At 42.6% G+C, this 18,929-nt stretch overlaps 2 protein-coding genes across 6 annotated transcripts in view; one reads left to right on the top strand and one right to left on the bottom strand.

The window, feature by feature from the left end:
• The first annotated feature begins 1,873 nt into the window (after positions 1-1,873).
• Positions 1,874-13,893, top strand: DCUN1D3 (defective in cullin neddylation 1 domain containing 3). The gene is made up of 2 exons (XM_037910342.2): positions 1,874-2,304; positions 5,762-13,893. Exons 1-2 carry the CDS (start codon positions 1,874-1,876, stop codon positions 6,243-6,245), a joined length of 915 nt encoding a protein of 304 aa, XP_037766270.1. The 3' UTR covers positions 6,246-13,893.
• A 2,771-nt stretch (positions 13,894-16,664) lies between these two features.
• The window catches only part of REXO5 (RNA exonuclease 5), a 28,412-nt gene continuing 26,147 nt past the window's right edge, over positions 16,665-18,929 (bottom strand). For all 5 annotated transcript variants that reach the window (XM_037911221.2, XM_037911219.2, XM_043524071.1 and 2 more), the window contains one exon: positions 16,665-16,861. In XM_037911221.2, coding sequence (XP_037767149.1) covers positions 16,792-16,861 — 70 coding nt within the window. In that variant the 3' untranslated portion in view covers positions 16,665-16,791. The remainder of the gene's footprint in view (positions 16,862-18,929) is intronic.

The following is an 18,929-nucleotide window of genomic DNA, read 5'->3' on the forward strand; positions in this document are numbered from 1 at the left end:
AATGTTGGAAACCACAGGATGCCTGCTCCTTCTCATGTCCAGTATCGAAGAAGTCTCTTCCATCTCTAGATTCTAGCAAACCGAATGGGATAATGAGGGGAAAAAATTTTGTTTTTTTCAGAGGGGGAAAAACAGAGCCATAATGGCTGAGTTGCAGTATATGGTGTGAACTGTGAAACTGACCGCCTTCCCTACCACCATCGGAACAAATGGTCAAAGCAAGATAAATATATGAGAGTTTATTGCATGTGGGATGAGAGTAAATTGTTGTTGCTTAGCCCCAGCAGCACAGGCTTCGGTACTGGCTGTGCAAGCCTGCCTGATACGCTGGGTACGTATTTGGGCGGCAAGCAAACACTGCAGTTTGTGCGTCACTGCTCTTGGTACCTGTGATAGCTAGACTAAAGCTAGCTCCAGTATAACTAATGTGCTGCAGCCACACCTCTGATTGCAGTGTAAACATACCCTTCGTTTCTGAAGCAATCATTTGCCCTTGGTACCACTTCTGGTAGTGGTAACTGGCAATTGCCTTACAGTTACAGGTCCAAGTCCTGAAGCACTTACAACCTGAACAGACAAGGAGCAGGAAGGAATAACACGTTCTTCTCTATTTGCCTTTTTTGTATTTTACATTGGTTACTTACTCTTCCTTTTTTCATCTCTCACTGGTTCCAGGTTGTGGAAGTAAAGTAACAGGGAAGCTGTAATGAAAAGGCACTAAAAGTCCAGTTTCTCACTGGAAGCTGTTGCTGAATTGGCAGAGGCAAGATACAAGCCAATAGTTGTGACTGGAGGAGGAGAAATAAGATATACAATTCTGTACTTTGAGTTACTCTGATTTTCTAAAATGTTTAAGCCCTAAAACTGCTGCCCTTTGGCATGATAGTTGTCAAAGGATTTCTTTTAGTTTTAATCTGAATCTTTTTGTATTGGTAAAATATGCTCTGTAAAAAAGTTGTAACTTTCATAATTTGATTAGAATGAAGTGGCTACAAAAGAAATTATGGTGTTTGGTTTAAATTTATAAACTGAAATTGGGAGTATTAACTCCTTAGTATGTGTGTGAAACTTTCTTGGAAAATCCCCCCGCAGTCCCTCACACTCCTTCTCTCCCAAGGGACTGGGATAGGTACTTGAAACCATGAATAGCTCCTCTATTAAATACATATTATAATCTTCCAGGAAAGATGCATCTCCCGTTTTAACCACCTTCCCCCTCTGTAAACATGCATACATGCAAACATACATGGAAACAAAAAACTAGATTTTGAATGTTGGTCAGAAACTGACCAAAGCCAACAAAAAGCCAAAGTTAATGCTGGGGCTTCCGACAGAACATAGTGTCCTTGGCTGCTGTTGCTTTGTTTCACAGTCTTGTATTCTGTATGTTAAGTGTATCATGGTTTTTTAAATGATTTCCTCTAAACTATTTCTCGGTTGGAGTAGTCTGTCTTGATGAATTCTGCACATGAATCAACCTCTTTGTAACCTATGTTACAGTAAGAATTTTAGGAATTTCCTTTATTAGGACGCGTTAGTGTACTGCAGCTGCTGAGTGAGCTGCATTGATTTCTAGGTAAAGCAACAGACCTTAGTTGAAATTGCCTGTATTTATGGCATACACTAGCTTTCTGTACATTATTCCTCTTCAGTAAGCAAAGCTTAAACTCCTGAAGTTAGTCTCTTGTTTATTCTTCTGTGAATGTTACTTAACTACTTAATATGGTCTCTGTGGGAAAACAGTGATTTGATTTTTAAACCTTATTTCCAGGTTAGTCGACTCCCACTGATGGCATGTTGAAGTTCATTGAACAGCAGCTGAGAGGGCGTCGGATCAGAAGGGGACTGCTCTAAAAGCTGGGCTTGCAACAACATGGGCCAGTGTGTCACTAAGTGCAAGAATCCTTCTTCCACCCTTGGCAGCAAAAATGGAGATAGAGAATCTAGCAGCAAGTCTCATGGCAAAAGAAGTGCAGTTCACAAAGAAGAACATACCTCAGTATGTGTGAAATCTTCTGGCGACATACTTGTCAATGGGACAAAGAAAACGGATACTGCTTTAGACTCTAGTCAACCTTCAACTTTCTCTGGGGATGCAAAGAAAGAGCCTGTTTCCGGCACAGAAGAATCTTCAGCCCAAAGGATTGGGGAATTGTTTAGGAGATACAAGGACGAACGGGAAGATGCCATACTGGAAGAAGGCATGGAACGTTTTTGCAATGACCTCTGTGTTGACCCCACTGAATTTAAAGTGCTAGTCTTGGCTTGGAAATTCCAGGCAGCTACCATGTGCAAATTTACAAGGTTAGTTCCTACAGCACTTGTAAATAGAATATATTTGAACATATAAAATATCTTCTATACGCTGGTGAGAAGCCCTGTTAACTGTGAATGCTCATTCCTTTTAAATATGTAATTTGATTGAACTTAAGCAAACAAAAAATTAGTTATGAAAGGAAATGCCATTCATTTTCTGCAACACATCAGCCTTCTGTGCTTGAAGGCACACTTCAGAAATTATACTGCCTATGGTGAAAAGTGCATTAGAAATTTCCGAACTTCAGTATAACGCTGACATATCACAATCAGTCTTATCCTCTTGAGTACCAACTTGATAGTAATGTTAGATACTGCTGAAACTGATCTCTACTTTAATGCAGATAAGAGAAATGTAATGTAAAGTTAGCTACTAACATCTGTGTAATCCACTGCACTTACTTGCCATTACTGTTCCGATAAAACAGCATGCTAAGTAAATTAATCTCCTGTACAAGGTTCCCAGACTGCCAGTGTTGTACGTGGCATTTGTGCATTCTAGGAGCTAGAGACCAAACCATTTTTCCTTGTTTTTACATTTTTATATAGTGTCTTTCATGCTGGTCAGCAGCAATACTTTTAAACACTATATATTTACAGCACCACTGAAAAGTAGCTTTCTCTGAGGTGGAGGGTGGCAACCAGTTGCCTTTTAGCACGTTTCACAGTATTGGGGAGAAGGGAAACTTCCTTCAAGGATACTGGGGCAAACTCCTACTTATACTCCTGAGGGAATTCTGCACCCAAAAAAAAAATTCTGTGCACAATATTTTAAAATTCTGCAAATGTTATTTGTCAATAAAATGTGGAGGCTGGTTGCACAGAGGTGGGAGATCACCCTGCAGTCTCCTCCCCCACTTCCAGACACAGACTTGGCAGTGAGGTTGCACGCGAACCTGACACAGTGCAAGGGCTGGGTTTGTCCCAGAAACACCCTGGGGCCCTGCCCCTCTGCACCAGGTGTGGGCAGGCAGGCTCAGCTCAGCAGGATCCAAGTGTGGAGGGGCTTAGTGTGGGGGGGGGGGCAGGTGTGGTGTGAGAGGGTTCTGTGTGGGGCAGTCTGGGTGTGGGGGGAATCTGGATGCACAGGAGCTCATGGGGTGGGAGAGACTTTGCAGGAGGGTCCAGGTGAAAGTGGTTGGGGGTCAGATGGGGAGTCTGGGCACTGGGAGAATGGGGTTTGGTGGGGTGGGGGTCCAGGTGCAGCTGGTTGGGGCTTGGTGGGGTGGGGATCCAGGTGTGGAGGGCTCAGTGGGGTGGTCAAGATGCATAGGGGAGGGTTCGAGTGCGGGTGGCTCTGTGGGTGGTGGTCTTAGTGCAGGAGTGGGGGTACAGATGTAGGAGGGAGGAGCTCAGCAGGGGTCCATAGGTAGGGGCTTGGTGGGATGGGAGTTTGCGGGGGTTCTGGATGCAGGATTGGGGGAGTTTAGCAGGGGGGTCTGGGTGAGGAGGAGTCCGGATGCATGGGGTTGGGTTGAGGGGCGACCTCTCCCCCCACGGCCAAGGAGTGATGGGGGCAGGAAGTGGGGCAGGGTGTGGAGCCGGGGAAGGTTTCTGGGGGTGGGTCTGACCCAGCCCCAGGGCCCTGGCCACTCTGTGCAGGGGAAGTTCACTCCTCCCCCCAACCCTCAGCCCAGCTGGGAGCAACAGGTGAGCCTGGTGCAGGGTAGGAGCTGGAAGCTTGTCGGGGCAGTTTGGGTGCAGGGGGTGAGGAGATTCTGGGAGTGAGGGGGGTGAGGCTCAGTGTGGGGGTCTGGATATGAGGGGTCTGGATGCATGCGTGTTGGGCAGATGTGGGGTGGGTCTGACCGGCACAGGCTAAGGCATCCCCAGCTCCCTCCACTCTGTGATTTACCTCTGCGCCCGCTGCTCTGGGTACCCAAAACCACACACTGGTGCTGCTGGGGAGGGGCACAAGACCGTTCTTGTGGCTTCCATTTGCTTCTCCATTAAAAAAGTCATTTTTTTGTGGGGAAGCAAAGAAATATGCAGATGACATGAATTCTCTGCCCGCGCAGTGGTGCAGAATTTCCCCACAAGTATACTTAAAAACCCAACCAAAATCCTGAGGTTTTTCAATGCCCAGTCAGAGAAGACAGATCCTCTCTTCCGAATATTTAGATATGTAGTCGCTTTAATGAAATAGTTAGTGGTCATAATTTCAAAAGATTTAAGTAAAACTGTTTGCATAGCACACTAATGGGTAGCCTCACATTAGATGCCGGAGGTTGGGCTTTCCAGTACTACACTACCAACAAATAATCCCAGGATTATTGCACTTTGTCCTAGGAAGTTCCAGTGCCCAGTAACTTTGCTGTGTCTGTGCAGTTCCCTCATGACTACTAGCCATGGCCGCTGGGAAGTAAAGGAGTTGGTATATCAAGTCTTATGCATGGCACTGCGCAACTGACTATTAGGCTGGCTCCATTCAGCACCAATATAATGCTCTTCCTGCTGCAGACTCCCTGAGTGATATCCTTTCACCAGTAGAATAGCTACCATATGTAGCAGTAGGTTTCAGGCAGTCTGGCTTGCATTGGGTGGATTGTTTCTCAAAGTACAACTTCTAGTTTTTTCTCTAAACAGAGAAATCCAAGATCTCATTGCTGTCTTCCCCCTGCCCACAAAGAAAAGTCCACGATCGGCTCATTATCGTATGAAACCTAACCATAGGAACTGGATGGGTCATGGAGCTAATAGTAGAACAGATCCTTCGACCTGTAGATTGTCAGGTTAAAAATGGCCCTAGATTGTAGGAACTAAAGACCATTTGTATATAACTGTTCAGTAGCCTATGTAAATTGAGCTGGTGATCTCTGTTCAGTGCCTGGTGAGCAGGTGCCTGATCACTGACTCTCACAACCAGAACTCTCGTTTCGCAGTCTTGGCAGAGGGACCGGAGACTGAAGGATCACTGCATTTGAAGTTGCTCCTTGACAGTGGTGTCTGCAAAGCATTATTTAGGCCAGGCACCCAGGGTGGCTTGCGTTGATGTTGCCTGTACTATGCTTTGGTGGAAAAAACAGACTGAACCTTCGCACCTGCCAATCTGGCATTTCTCCAGTGTTAAATTCCCGTAGAGGTAAAGATCAGAGGAAGGTGAAGCATTGCCCGTTCAGGCAGTAGTGAAGGCCACACAGAATAATCCCTTTCGAATGTTCATGGCACCCCAGTGGTGTAATTTACCAGTGCTGCAAACTTGGATTCAAAAGTAATTACAAACTTTTAAAATGCAAATTTCATCCTGAACAGGCTGCTTAGCAGCTCTCACTGCTGACATGTAAATACTTCAGATGAAAGGTGAGTGTGTGCTGAATTTGGCAGTACCTAGCCTTACTAGTCTTATCAAAGGAGGTACGTTTTTGGCTTTAACTAGCTATACTCAGATAGGGTTTTATAGTCTGTGTGTGAAGGTACTAACAGATGGTTTTTCTTTTGCTAATAGGAAGGAGTTCTTTGAGGGCTGCAAAGCAATAAATGCGGACAGCATTGATGGCATTTGTTCTAGGTTCCCCAGCCTCTTAAATGAAGCCAAACAAGAAGATAAATTCAAGGATCTGTATCGTTTCACCTTTCAATTTGGCCTGGACTCTGAAGAAGGACAGAGGTCTTTACATCGGGAAATAGCCATTGCCCTTTGGAAGTTAGTCTTCACCCAAAATAACCCCCCTATATTGGACCAGTGGTTAAACTTCCTAATTGAGAACCCCTCAGGAATCAAGGGAATCTCCCGGGACACATGGAACATGTTTCTAAATTTTACTCAGGTGATTGGACCAGACCTTAGCAACTACAGTGAAGATGAGGCCTGGCCTAGTCTCTTTGATACCTTTGTGGAATGGGAAATGGAACGAAGGAAAAAAGAAGAGGAAACCAAATGTATTACATGTTCAGACACAGAGGGTCTGTGTATAGAAGAACAGACTTAACAGCATTTAAGCAGCAGTGACAGAAATAACCTGTTGCCCTTCATTAAATGTAAACTCTGGACCTTTCTGGAAATTACTGAGGCTCCAGATTTTTCTACTTTACACCTTTCTCTGCCTTGTATTTGAAAGGGCTCTAAAATGCTGTATCATGGTTTAGGCACTTTCTTAATTTTGGTTATACCTTGCCCTGAAATATTTGACCCTGGCTACAAGTTAAAAACAGTTGTCTTTTTTTAAAAAAGATTTCAGATTAGTATAAATCTGACATTTCTTGCACAATGTAGATCTTTTTGTTAGGTTTAAATTAACATTGGTAAATTATACAGTGCCAGATTCAAGTTTTGTATACTACATCTATCAGGGCAGGTCTGTACTGTGTGTAGTGCTGTTTACACTGTTTAAATTTTAGGTTATATTAATTTTAAGGTTTTATACCAGTATGAATAGCAGTGTTAACTGCTAGCTACAAATGCATTAATTCCCAGATAAGGCTCTAAAAACAACGTAAGTGACTGCTTTTTGTAATATGGCTAAAACCCATTTTAAGCTAACTGTCAGAAAACATGAGTTCAGGTCATTCTATTTTTGGAGTATTGAACTAAATGTTGGATTTTATTTATGAAAACATACTGTACCTGTCAGTCAACTGAATTGTAGTTAACACTTTGTATCTAAATTACTTAAGCATCACATGCAAAAGAGCAGTGCTACCTCAGTTTTACTGGAAGGAGACTTCCTTTCTGCTGAAGAAGTCATTCATATTTTTATGGTTATGTGAAAATACTTTGGAGCCAAAGGTTCTGCTTCTTATGGCTGGTAAACATTAACAGAAGCGCAAAAGCTGCTTTCAAGGAAAACTGTGGTATGTTAAATCTGCTTTAATTTACACTTGATCTGTATCTTAAGTATGATCAACTTACTTGTCTGGCAAGTGCAGTATATCTGTGTAGGGATGATCTCTTGTATTCATGTTGACAAACCAATTTTTTAACCTATACTTAATTGTTAAAGCATAGTTACACCCCTCCAAATTTTCTGGGGCAACAACAACATTGGCACTCAATGAAAAAGTGAGTTCTTTAATGTGTTCTTGATGACAACACTGTAGACAATTCATTTTTAGTCTGATTTCATAATGTTTAAATAGGACTCAATTTATTGTTTTAAATTACTTGTACTGGGATTATTTGCCTGTTGTGACCTAAAAAGGGAGTTTTATTAACACTGGTTGACATTTTTTTGGTTATTGATGCTACCTTTTTTAATTTTAATATATCAGCTTTTTTATACTTCTTGGTAAAAGGGATAACTGCTGAGGCTTTCTATTAAGCAAAGCATTGGCTCCATATATTTTGATACATTTCTATTTTACAACTTTATTTTCAGAGTTGTAATTCAGGATCATAAAATGGCTTAAATTAAAAAAAAAAAAAAGGAACTGCTGAGCAATTAGTTCATATTGTCCAATGGTTTTTGTGCTGTAGGGCTTTTTAAAGCAAATTGTAAATTGCTACCATGCATCCCAGTGCCCAGGAAGAGCCCCTGCGGACTCTCACAATGGTCACTGCATGCTAGCAAATCCAGTGGCAAGATCTGTTTTGAGATCCTGCATCATTAACAGTGCTTGTGTAATTAAACTAAAGTACATATCTGTTTAAGAAGATATGCTCAAATTACATCTTCTCACCATGATGAGAGGTCAATGTTCTATTTCTTTAGCAAGTGCTGAGTGCATTAGGGATATGTAAAAATTATGGAAAACTATGTTGCTCCCATTTCAAGTATAACAGAGGTTGTCAACTTGCAGGAGAAACACAAAATTTAGGACTTGGTTCCTGGTAATTAAATATATGCTGAAGCTTTGTGTACATTTTGTCTGTATACTGCCAAAATCGTCTTAGTGTAGACATTTATACCAGTAAACAGGTACTTTTGCTGGTATAAGCATTCTGGTTTGGTAAGCAAATTAAGCAAGAGTACTTTTTTGACAGTAAAGCTGTATCTATATTAGGCCCTTTCGTGACAGAGCTATGGTTGAGGGTGGTGATGTGAGAAATCGCATCTCAAACCAACATTTCTATGCCAGCAAAACCTTTAAGTGTAGACTGGCCTGAGCATAAATGGAGAAACCCTTTATTTATAACTTTAAGGCTACCCATGTATTCTGTTAATGATCTAGTATCTTGTTTTTTTTGTTTTTTTTTTTTTGTTAAATCACTTCACTTCCTCTTAAAAAGAACTTAAAATGTCCAAAGTTTGAAAATTGGTTGCTCATTGTATACTTATTGCATGCACGTAAGTACTAAATTGTGACAGTCATTACTTAATAGACTGTAATGGCTTCAAAGGATTAGGGCCTAGAAACTGAAGAGTGGTTTTTAAGGTCTGATCTAAATATGGATTGGGGTACAGAGGAAAATTCTACAGCACACCAAGGGTTAGCCATTAGGTGTAATTCAGGGTGGTTTGCCAAGGCAGGATGGTGGCAGTAGTTGTGTGAAAGAGGGGAAATTCCGGTTGAAAAAAAATGCAAACCTGGGTGGCTTGGTGCCATGCTGTTGTAACAAAAGGAAAGCCCTGTTCTATAGTTATTTACTCTACCAGGAATCATTCCAGCCTATTGGATACCAAACACTTATAATGCTAGCCAAATCTATCTTGAAAAAAAGCTATTTATTTTTGTTCTATACTAAATTTCACTTTTGGATTACAAAAGAGAAACAATACAAAAAGTCAAGGTTGTGATTTTAAAATTGATACAAACCCGGGACTACAAAGTCTAACAATCTGTTCTTTGCTTGAGTTGTGCAGCTTTACACAACAATGTGAGTGACAGTACTTGTTCTGGATTGCCTGACATTTTGATGATCCTAAACATCAAATATAGCTTGCTTTTTAATGCTCACTATATTGGATTGGAGTTTTGTACATGTTTCTGGGAAACCTTTATTAATCCTGGAGCCTCTGAGAGTGTCCTTATTTAATGGTTGAACTGTGAACTTCCACAGAATAGACCAAATATATTCATATTTTTCATAAATATATATAAAATCTTTAAAGTGTAGATTAAGGGTTATAAATGGGCATGATGCTGATGAGATTCTTGAAACCATTAGGATTTCTTTGTGTTGCTGATCTTTAAAAAAGTATAGCTACAACTTGATGATGTAGTGAAACTGCTATATCTTGGGGTAAGTAGCTGCAGAAATATGCATTGCAACTTTGTCATCAACTTAGAAAATGGTCTGATAGCCAAGCTTCATGTCATTTTATTGCCTTCCTTTCTACACCTAAAGAATGTGACTCATGTAAAAACACTGAGTTTCAGACAGCTACATAGTATTGTGGCTCAGGACACATTTAAAATTTAGTATCCCAAATTAATTGACGCTCCATCCTGCAAACTCCTTATTCATGTGAGTAATGCCATTGAGGTCAAATAGGACTAGTTTTGCAAGTAAAGGATCCTTTGCAGGGTCATGCACATTGGGTGATGGTCATGAGCGTGACTGAGAATACATTAAATGAGACTAGATGTTGAATATGTGAATCCATTTGCTGCAGGTGCTATTCTAAATGGATTAATATTAGTGCAATTCTACTATACAAACCACAGGAAAATAAAACTAGAAACAATAACTCAGCTTATCACATGTTCTGGGAAATGGCTGTAACCCAAGAGAATAGTCCTTGGTATTGACATGAGACGGTCTCAATATGAATATCCCTTTCATTATATTTATATAATGTAAATAAAACTAACCTCTTAGTTTATGAACAATTTATGAAACTGTGTTGAACAAGGAAACTCCATCTCTAGTCTCTGGTGATTAAAGTCACTTCAGCTCTGATATCATGGCAGCTGAAATTATATCCTTCTCATTCATGGCATAGCCTTGTAAATTTCCAGGTCTTGCAGCTTTGTGTTCTACAGTATGATGTCACAGACAGCCTTAATTAATTGGGTACCAGACTCTACTCCTGGGCTGAGTTTCATGGAAAGGTGTGCATGTCTGAGAGCAGAATTTAGCCCTTCATGTTTAAAAATGAATCTCAGACACTACCTAAAGTGTCTTAAAAAAATTCTTCAGTTTAGTATTTCATTAGAAGACCAAACACACACACACTGAAGAATATGTACTCTAAATTGCTGTATATGTTTAAAGTTAGGTGTCTGCTTAATTTTGTTGTAGTCAGGCGCGCACACATGCATGTATGTAATAATCTTTCTCTCTCCAAACTATTGACAATATGAATCCAGAGATTCAAATTTCACTCTATAACCGCAATAAAATACATCAGACTGTAAGACAGAAGGCTTTAATTCATTCACCATGTAATACCTGTTCTTAGATTTACTGAGTGGTTAAGTGTCACCACTCTTTCCTTACAGGATTTTATATCCGGATAACTAATCTACTTCATTATACTGACGTTAGGTATTATCTGTCTCCTTAAGTTCACTGCAGTCTTCAAAGTACTGCTAGTAATGTGCATGCAGCTTCATTGAATCTTATAAGGGACCATTCCCATGTATCTAAAAAACCCAGAACCATGTCAAACTGCTGAACGAGTTTAGGTCATTCAGGATGTTAGCTATTCTACAATGTTGGAGAAATACAGTGTAGTGTAATGCAGTGATCAAAGTCACGCTTGTGGTGTTGGGGTTCCCCTCCGCTCCCATTTGGGCTAGAGTATATCAGGTAACAAACAGGCCTTCCCTTGGAGATCAAAAAGCCGTTCCTTAAGAGCGAACAGGGTGGCCTATTCAATTTGTTTCTTAGAATGTGTTAAGAACCCACCCAATGCAGTACCATGAGAAATGTTTGTATATTTCATTGCCCTCCTTCCATGTTAGGCTGTAACTCGGGTGGGCAAACTATGGCCTGGGGGCCACATCCGGCCCTTCAGACATTTTAATCCGGCCCACAAGCTCCTGCCGGGGAGCAGGATCCGGAGCTTGCCCTGCTCTACGCATGCTATGGCTCTTGGAAGCAGCGGCATGTCTCCCCACCCACCCTGCCCCGGCTCCTATGAGTAGAGGCAGCCAGGGGGCTTCGCATGCTGCCCCGGCCCCAAGCGCTGCCCCCACAGCTCCCTTTGGCCTGGAACCATGGCCAACAGGAGCTGCAGGGGCAGCACCTGAGGACGGGGCAGCACGCTGAGCTGCCTGGCTGCGCCTCTGCGTAGGAGCCAGTGTGGGGAACATGCTGCTGCTTCCGGGAACTGCTTGAGGTAAGTGCCACCTGGAGCCTGTGCCCCGACCCCCTGCCCCAGCCCTGATCCCTCCTGGCCTCTGAACCCCTTGACCCCACCCCGAGCCCGTACCCCCAGTCCGGAGCCCCCTTCCGCCCCCTGAATTCATTTCTGGCCCCATCCCAGAGCCCGCACCCCAACTCCCAATTTTGTGAGCATTCATGGCCTGCTATACAATTTCCATACGCAGATGTGGCCCTCAGGCCAAGAAGTTTGCCCATCCCTGCTGTAACTAGCATTTTAATCAGTTTTGCACCTTCCATTTGTTTGGACCAATTCAGCTTCAATAGCTGTGTCCATTCTCCTGCCTCTCAAGATCAACGTGTAACTTTATGTTCAAAGAAAAGCTAAGAAGTTCTTAATTTGTTAGAGATGGTGGCATGCCAGTTTAACTCTTGCTTTGTTTTAATCCGTTTGGGTGTTGTCTTCATGAGCCACAATTTATTCCCTCCCATTCAAAATGTACAGCAGAATTGCTGTCTGGGTAAGCCTGATGTCAATGTTACACAGCAGCTAGTGCAGCTATAAGACCATTCTTCCAAACTCAGAGCTGTTGTGGGTTTCCCCCTAGTGAGTATGTAATTCATTTGACCTCTTGCACTATCTGTGCAGAAGCAAAATAAAATAAAAAGTTGGGAATTTGTGAAGCAACAGGCTTGAACAGACTAGTTCTGCAAACAGCTTGCCTTAAATGATCTATGGAATTCATAGCAATTCCTCTCTAGTACAGTAATCAACCTTTCTATCTTCAGTTTTATATAAGTATAACTTTTTTGTACAATTTTTAAGCTCTTACCTTTGCATAGTTGCACTCTTCAAATAAGCTCCCTCTGGATATTTGCAGATAGCTCTATACACAGGCAGAAAAGCATTTTGTCTTTGTTCATGCCAGAACTTTATTTTTCCTTAAATTATATTTTTGGAGCTGAAAGTTACCTGCTGTGGAATACATATTTACTTGAATATTGCCATTTATGCAGAACCAGCACTGAAACTTGTTTTGCTGTCCCTGGTTTACTAAACAGAACAAGTCATGCATGACAGATCTGCATGAAATTCCAGCAGAGCTCAAGGCTGGCTGCTGTTACACTTATGGGAATACAGTACTAGCATTAGAGGACTTTACAGCATAGTGCTTAATATTTTAAGACTACAATTTCTAGAGTACCTGTAAACAGTGATCTGAAAAGTGTGTTTGCTCTTTAAAGGATATTTTAACTATCAGATGATGAATGAAAGGGAAAAAGGGAGGCAGGAGCAGATTAAGGACCTAATCCTGTTTGTTGCTGAGCATCTTCAGTTCCTGGAGAAGTTGCTGCTTGAGCTTGCAGGACTGATGCCTAAAGCTGGATATTTGGGATCCATGATGGCTGGTGTGAGGGGCTGTAGCAGCAGTGAGTCAGTATGTGTGAGGGCAAGATCAAGGAATATTGTCTGGAAGTGGACTGCGGAGTAAAATAGTTTGTAGAGAGCAAGGGTTGTTCTTTTAACATTTAATATTTGGATGGATCTGAGCCCAGCTAAATTTGCCTGTGATAGGAGGAATCATGTTTATATCGTTTATATACCCCCAGAGAAATAACCTAGATCTGTTCAGCTTTGGACAACTTCATTTGGCTTTCACTCAATCATATGTGAACACAATTGGCTTAATATTTGTTCTCCAGTATCTATGTAACAAGTCAGTGCACTTGATTCCCTTTAAGAGGCATTCCTGCTTAAAACCAGCAGGGAGAGAGAAAAACCTTGTCAGAGGAGAACACTCCACCATAGTTACACAGATGGCAATAGTCATAGGATTCATGTTTTGCCTTTTGGATTTACCTAAAAGATACCCATGTCTCATCCAATAGTCTTCTCAGTGTTCGAAAATACTAATATGTCGTGTCTACAGGGCCATGTTTTCTCTCATATATGTATCAGATGTGCCCTGCAATTTCAATGCTTGAAATTGGTTGGGGTGCATCCTGTTTCATGCTGTTCCTTTTTTTTTTTAAGGGATAGAGCCAATTTGAAACTTTTTATAACATTCGTTCCAGGTAGTATACGTGCTGCTTTGAGTCCCCTTGCCGATATTTGTGGTTTTACAGTTACACTTTTTCTCACCAGTTGTTACTGTGTGAATGTCCCACAGAGTGGAAACAGTGAAAGTGCTCTACGAAGTGCTGTCAAATGCACAAAGCAAACAAACTAAGAGATTCTATTTGGTTATAGTAGTCTTGGGTGTGATTTGTTTTTGTTTTTAAGCTGACTATGTCACTTATTAAATAAGAGCATTAAATGCAGTCTGGTTTTTCCTTTCTCTAAAAAGCAAGGTATTGGTTTGTCCATTACCAACTTCTTGTAGACCTTGTGCCAGATGTATATTAAATATTTTGGTGCTTTTTTCTAATCTGATCTGCCGTTCATTTACCTGTGAGATTGTAAAAATATTTCTGTATTTAAATTATCCCTTTAAAAAAATCCTTTAGTCACAATGTATTTTGACTACTGTAGCTCTGTAAATGTTTCAAAGCTTCTGGATTTCCTGTATTCCAGTAAGATTTGTGGGGGGGGGGAAATAGCTACAGAAATTCAATCCACTGGAAAGGGAATTTGCAGCATTGTTCTGTGCATTACTGAACAAATGAACGTTTTGGTGTTTACATAATGCACATTTTGGCTGGTGTTCACTGTTTTGTGTTCAAGCTTTGTACAAATGTTTTATTTAAAGCTGAAGTCCTTTTTACATAAATTTTCAATTAAAAGGGGAAACTTTAATTTTTTTTAATGATTACAAATAGAATTGTTGCCAGCATTATTTGTCATCTCCATAACTTTTCAGACAGGATTCTGGATGTTTACCAACTAAATACTGTCTTCACTATTTGCAATGAAGCGACTGCTCCATTTAATTGCATGATGGAGAAACGAGCCTTTTACTTTGCAGTGCAGGAATCAAAGGCTATGTCCACACTGCAGCTGGGAGGGCACTTTCCAGCGCAAGCAGAAAGACCCTGCGTTAGCATGCTAGCTCGAGCAGAGCTAAAACTGCATTGTGGCCGCAGTGGGACAGAGAGTGGCTCAGGCTAGCTGCCGGAGTACGTACCCAATGGTTTGGGCCAATTGGTACTCGGGCAGCTAGTCTGAGCTGCTGCTCATGTCACTGTGGCCGCACTATTTTTAGTGCACTAGCTGGAGAAGAGCTAACGTGTATAGGTCTACCTGTGCTAGGAAGTGCTATCCTAGCTGCAGTGTCAACATACACCAAAGCATGGCTGGGTACAGCCAGCTATCAGTGAGGCCTCTATTTCCAAACAGTTCAGTCCAGCTCCCATTGGAGTCAGAATCTTGCTATTGATCTCAGTGGGAGCCAGATCAGTCTGTCATAGATTGGTCACCTGGCATCTTCTTCCCCTCCTATATTAAAATATGATGCAGCAGAGAAGTTGGGCCAAGCAAGGTCTGCTTGGAGTGGGGGATGGGATCCCAGGCAGGGAGCCAGTTTCAGCCATCTGATTCTCATGCTGCTGCTGCCCTGGTGTAGCTCTGTGTTCATCTAGATGTGTAGAGTTGGAGCCCCAGGCTGTCAACACTATCTGGAGGGGAGGGCATTCCATGTTCAATAATGTCCTTAGGGATATACTTCAGGAGTTCATAGTTCCTTCAATCCACAGCAGATCTCCCACTGATGTTAGTGAGAGCTTTGCATAGAGACTGTGGACAGTAGAGTCTGTGTCGTAATTAAACTTGTTGCTGTTTATTTGGCACCTTTGTCACATTCAGTATTGCTTCCCCTTTACGCCACTGCTCTTTCTTTCCTTCTTTCAACAAATCCTGTCTGTATGTCTGACATCCCAGGTATCTTCATTGATAGTTCGATGGTATTAATGCTTTCAGCTGACCCACAGAGGAGAGTTCCACCAGTCAAAGCACTGCAAATTCAGGAGGTACAGAAGGGGACCGAACTGCTTAATGGACAGTGGGAATCTTGCTTTTTCTTTCCTCTTAGCACAGACCAGGGCTCCATTAATTGTTTTTGTTGGCACTTCCTTGGATATATCAAGGTAGAGTGTAACTTACCTGGTGAGTAACTTGAATTCCTTTGTCCCTGTGGAAAAATGGGGAGTGGGATGTGGTGGGGGGTGTTCTACTAGCTCCACTGATTATTTTGGCCTGTCCTTAATCATGGCTTTGCAACTGAATGCCTCTTCTCGGGGCTGTGAGATAGGAGAATTAATCAGACTGAACTCTTTCTAAAGTCACTTAACTGCTTTCTCTTACTGGAAAAAATGTTCCTCTTTCTACTGGAGCATTACTGTCAAATGAGATCTTGTTTAGTGTTTTGGGGGTACTGATTTACTAACAGTTAGCAGCAACTAGTTAACCTGTGAGGACATAAAGCAAGCCATGATCGGGGGGGGGGGGGGGGAATTATTTGTATCCTGCTAAAGACAGACCAACATCCGCTGCTCTCAGATATGAAACCTACCTCCAAAGCTGGGCCTAACCCAAAAGGTTACAATGCTGCTCCTCCTGCCTAGGGAAGTCTGCTGCTCTTTACCACTTTATGTAGGTGTGGGGTCCTGGTTTCCTATCTTCTGCCCAGTTCAACCTCATCATTATGCCTATGTGAATTTCACCTGTTAAGTACTTTTTCTTTGCTCCTGCTGCAGCCTGAGTTGTAATTTTTCCTCTTATGAGGAAAAAAGTGGAAATAGCCCAAGATGTGACTCATACTTTTATCTTCCCAAGGGCAAAATAAAGTACTTTTCTGTGCAGTACACAGCTACTTCATTGACACTGAAAAGCATAACACACCATCTATAATAGACTTAACATGAAATGTTAATTGAGGCCCAATTTCCAGAAGGCTCCACAACACCGGTGTAGAGCTTCTACAACCACAAAGAAGCTTTTTGGGGGACAGATGTACGTTAATTTTGCATAGTGTGTCTGTCAAGAAGAGGCCAAGTTAAGTGAAAACAGCCCAGCTGACAAGTATCCTTACAAGCCCTTTACAGACTTAAGCCACCTCTAGATAGGGGCCATTCAGCTTCTAGAAAAATTGACCACCTTAGCTTACCAGGTTTGCCTTGGCAGTATCTGTGCACACAGAGCTCACTAAGCTGGCTCCCAGCCAGCCAAAAGTACCAAAGATAGAAGCATTAACAGAAGAAAGGGTTGTTGCACTAACCGTTTTGAATTTTTATTTTTGAATGTTAAAAAAGTACATGGGCAGAGCCTATTGTTCTTGGGGGACAGAATTAATTTAAAAAAATCTTAAAAGATGTTTGTAAAACCTGGCAGTCTAACAGGCACTACTCCTGCTTTCTTCCTTTATTCCCATCAGACCAAGGCCAGAGAATGATCCATAAACACTGCAACATAAAGGAGAGAAATCTGTTACTTCTGTTCTTCAGAGCAAATGGTCAGTTGCAGTAAGCTCGCAGCTAATCAACATTCATCATGATGACCCCAGCTAGCTTCAAGAGGCTGAAAACTAGGCTGTGGTATTGTAGAGAGCTAGGCAGATTTACCCAAGAAAAGCTGTAATGTATTCTTTATAACAATAAAATGTATCTGGGGCTAGATTCTCCCTTAGGTGGGAAAGCCACAGGAGGGTCAACGCTCCTTGGTATGAGAGGAAACTTCTCCCAAGACTGGACAGTGACTCCATTCTCTGGAGCTAGGGGATACGCTGAGAGTCATGGTCTAAGGCTGCCATTCGGTCCTTGCTGGTGGAGCTACCTCCCACAGCCTGTTCTGCCAATGGGTCTGATCCTTGCAGCAGGCACCCTTGTTCGGGACCACTGGTTGCCTTCCCCCTTTGCTGTGCATGGGACCCAGCAGGAACTAACAGTTTGGAACTAGTGAGACTGTCATGTGCAGGGTTGAGAGGGGAAACGTGACAGGGAGAGTGAATCCAACCTCGAGTCTGGACCCTGCAGTAGGTTTCTCAGGGGGGCCATGTACAAAGAGCCCTTTTCTACACTCCTCCACTTGAGCTCTGATCAGTAATTAGGGAAAAAGGATGAGGTCTTCATCAGCAAATCACGTAGAGGGGAAAATATAGCCATTAATTCACAGCTGCCCACAAGCAAATCTCTCTACAACCCCAGGCTTATCTGCAGCAAAATGACTGCTTATACCCATAAACCCGCCTTCAAACATGATTCTACACCCAGGGCTTATGATCAAAGGACAGAGAAGAGAATTCAAAAATAAAGACTACAGAGGCTTATCCCAAAGTTCAGGCTTCCCCCAGGCCCAATTAGGTAATGTGGCATTCCATGTTGAGCTTAGCAAAAAATACACTTGCACTAGACTGCATATACCAACTGCTGGAGCAGGCTGAAAGAAAGACCGCACTGTGACTCCCTTGCTGGCGCTCTGAACAGCCAAACCAGTCTATTTAGTACACAAAGGGGCTGATATGCAATTGAATAATAAATTGTGATATTACAACAAGGTGATGCAGGATATCTTCACGCAATAAACAGAGCTACAAAACTAAAACAAGATATCACTGGAGCTAGCCAGACTCCTTACTGTTACCATATAGCTGAATGAACAACCAATATATTATTAGTCAATTTATATGACAGGGTAAGCCACTTTGCTCAAGTCAGGGCTATGTGGGCATTAAGGTAAGGGCCATACCAAATCTGGACGGAATGAAGTAAATTGCATCTGTGCTCCTGGTTAAGGACCCAATTAGAGGCAACAGACTACCCAAGGTAGAGCAGCAATGTCAACAGGACCCATGTGATCCATCCTGACTCAAGTAACCAGAGTCAACAGAAGCAAGAGTAACTTTTTGGTACTGTTGTAATATGTTCTATTTTACCCTGCATTAAGTGTTAACGGAGCGAGCAAACACCAGCAGAACTGCAATCCATGAGCTGCGTAAGATGCTCAGGCAAGTGAGGATATTCAGGGGTTAGAGCACTATCCTAGAACTTGGGAGACAAGGGGTTCAATTTCTTGCTCCCCCCAGAGTTCCTGTGGGACCTCAGGCAAGTCACTTGGCCTCTCTAGACCTCTGCTCTCTATCTGTAAAATGGAGATAATCCTCCCCGTGGTGATGCGAAGATAAAGATTGTCAGACCAGCCGTGTAGCCAAGTAGAGGGAACAGGGGGAGCGATCCAAAAGAAAGGCGCCACCCGCTGCGGTGCTTTTACTCAGCCGGCGGCGCTCCCTCACTCACACCGGGTGTCTTCAGCGGCAGTGAAGGTCCCGCCGCCGAAGACCCGGAGCGAGTGACGGTCCCGCCGCCGAAGACCCGGAGCGCCGCCGGGTGAGTAAAAGCACCGCAGCGGGTGGTGCCCTTTTTTTTTTTGGATCGCTCCCCCTGTTCCCTCAACAGAGGAATATTGACAAGGTGCCACTTGTGCTCAGTGGGGGAGTGGCCGCTGCCCCGCACCCCCCCAGCTACGCTACTGTGT

Source organism: Chelonia mydas, chromosome 10 (genome assembly GCF_015237465.2).
Source record: "Chelonia mydas isolate rCheMyd1 chromosome 10, rCheMyd1.pri.v2, whole genome shotgun sequence".
Taxonomy (NCBI): Eukaryota; Metazoa; Chordata; order Testudines; family Cheloniidae; genus Chelonia; species Chelonia mydas.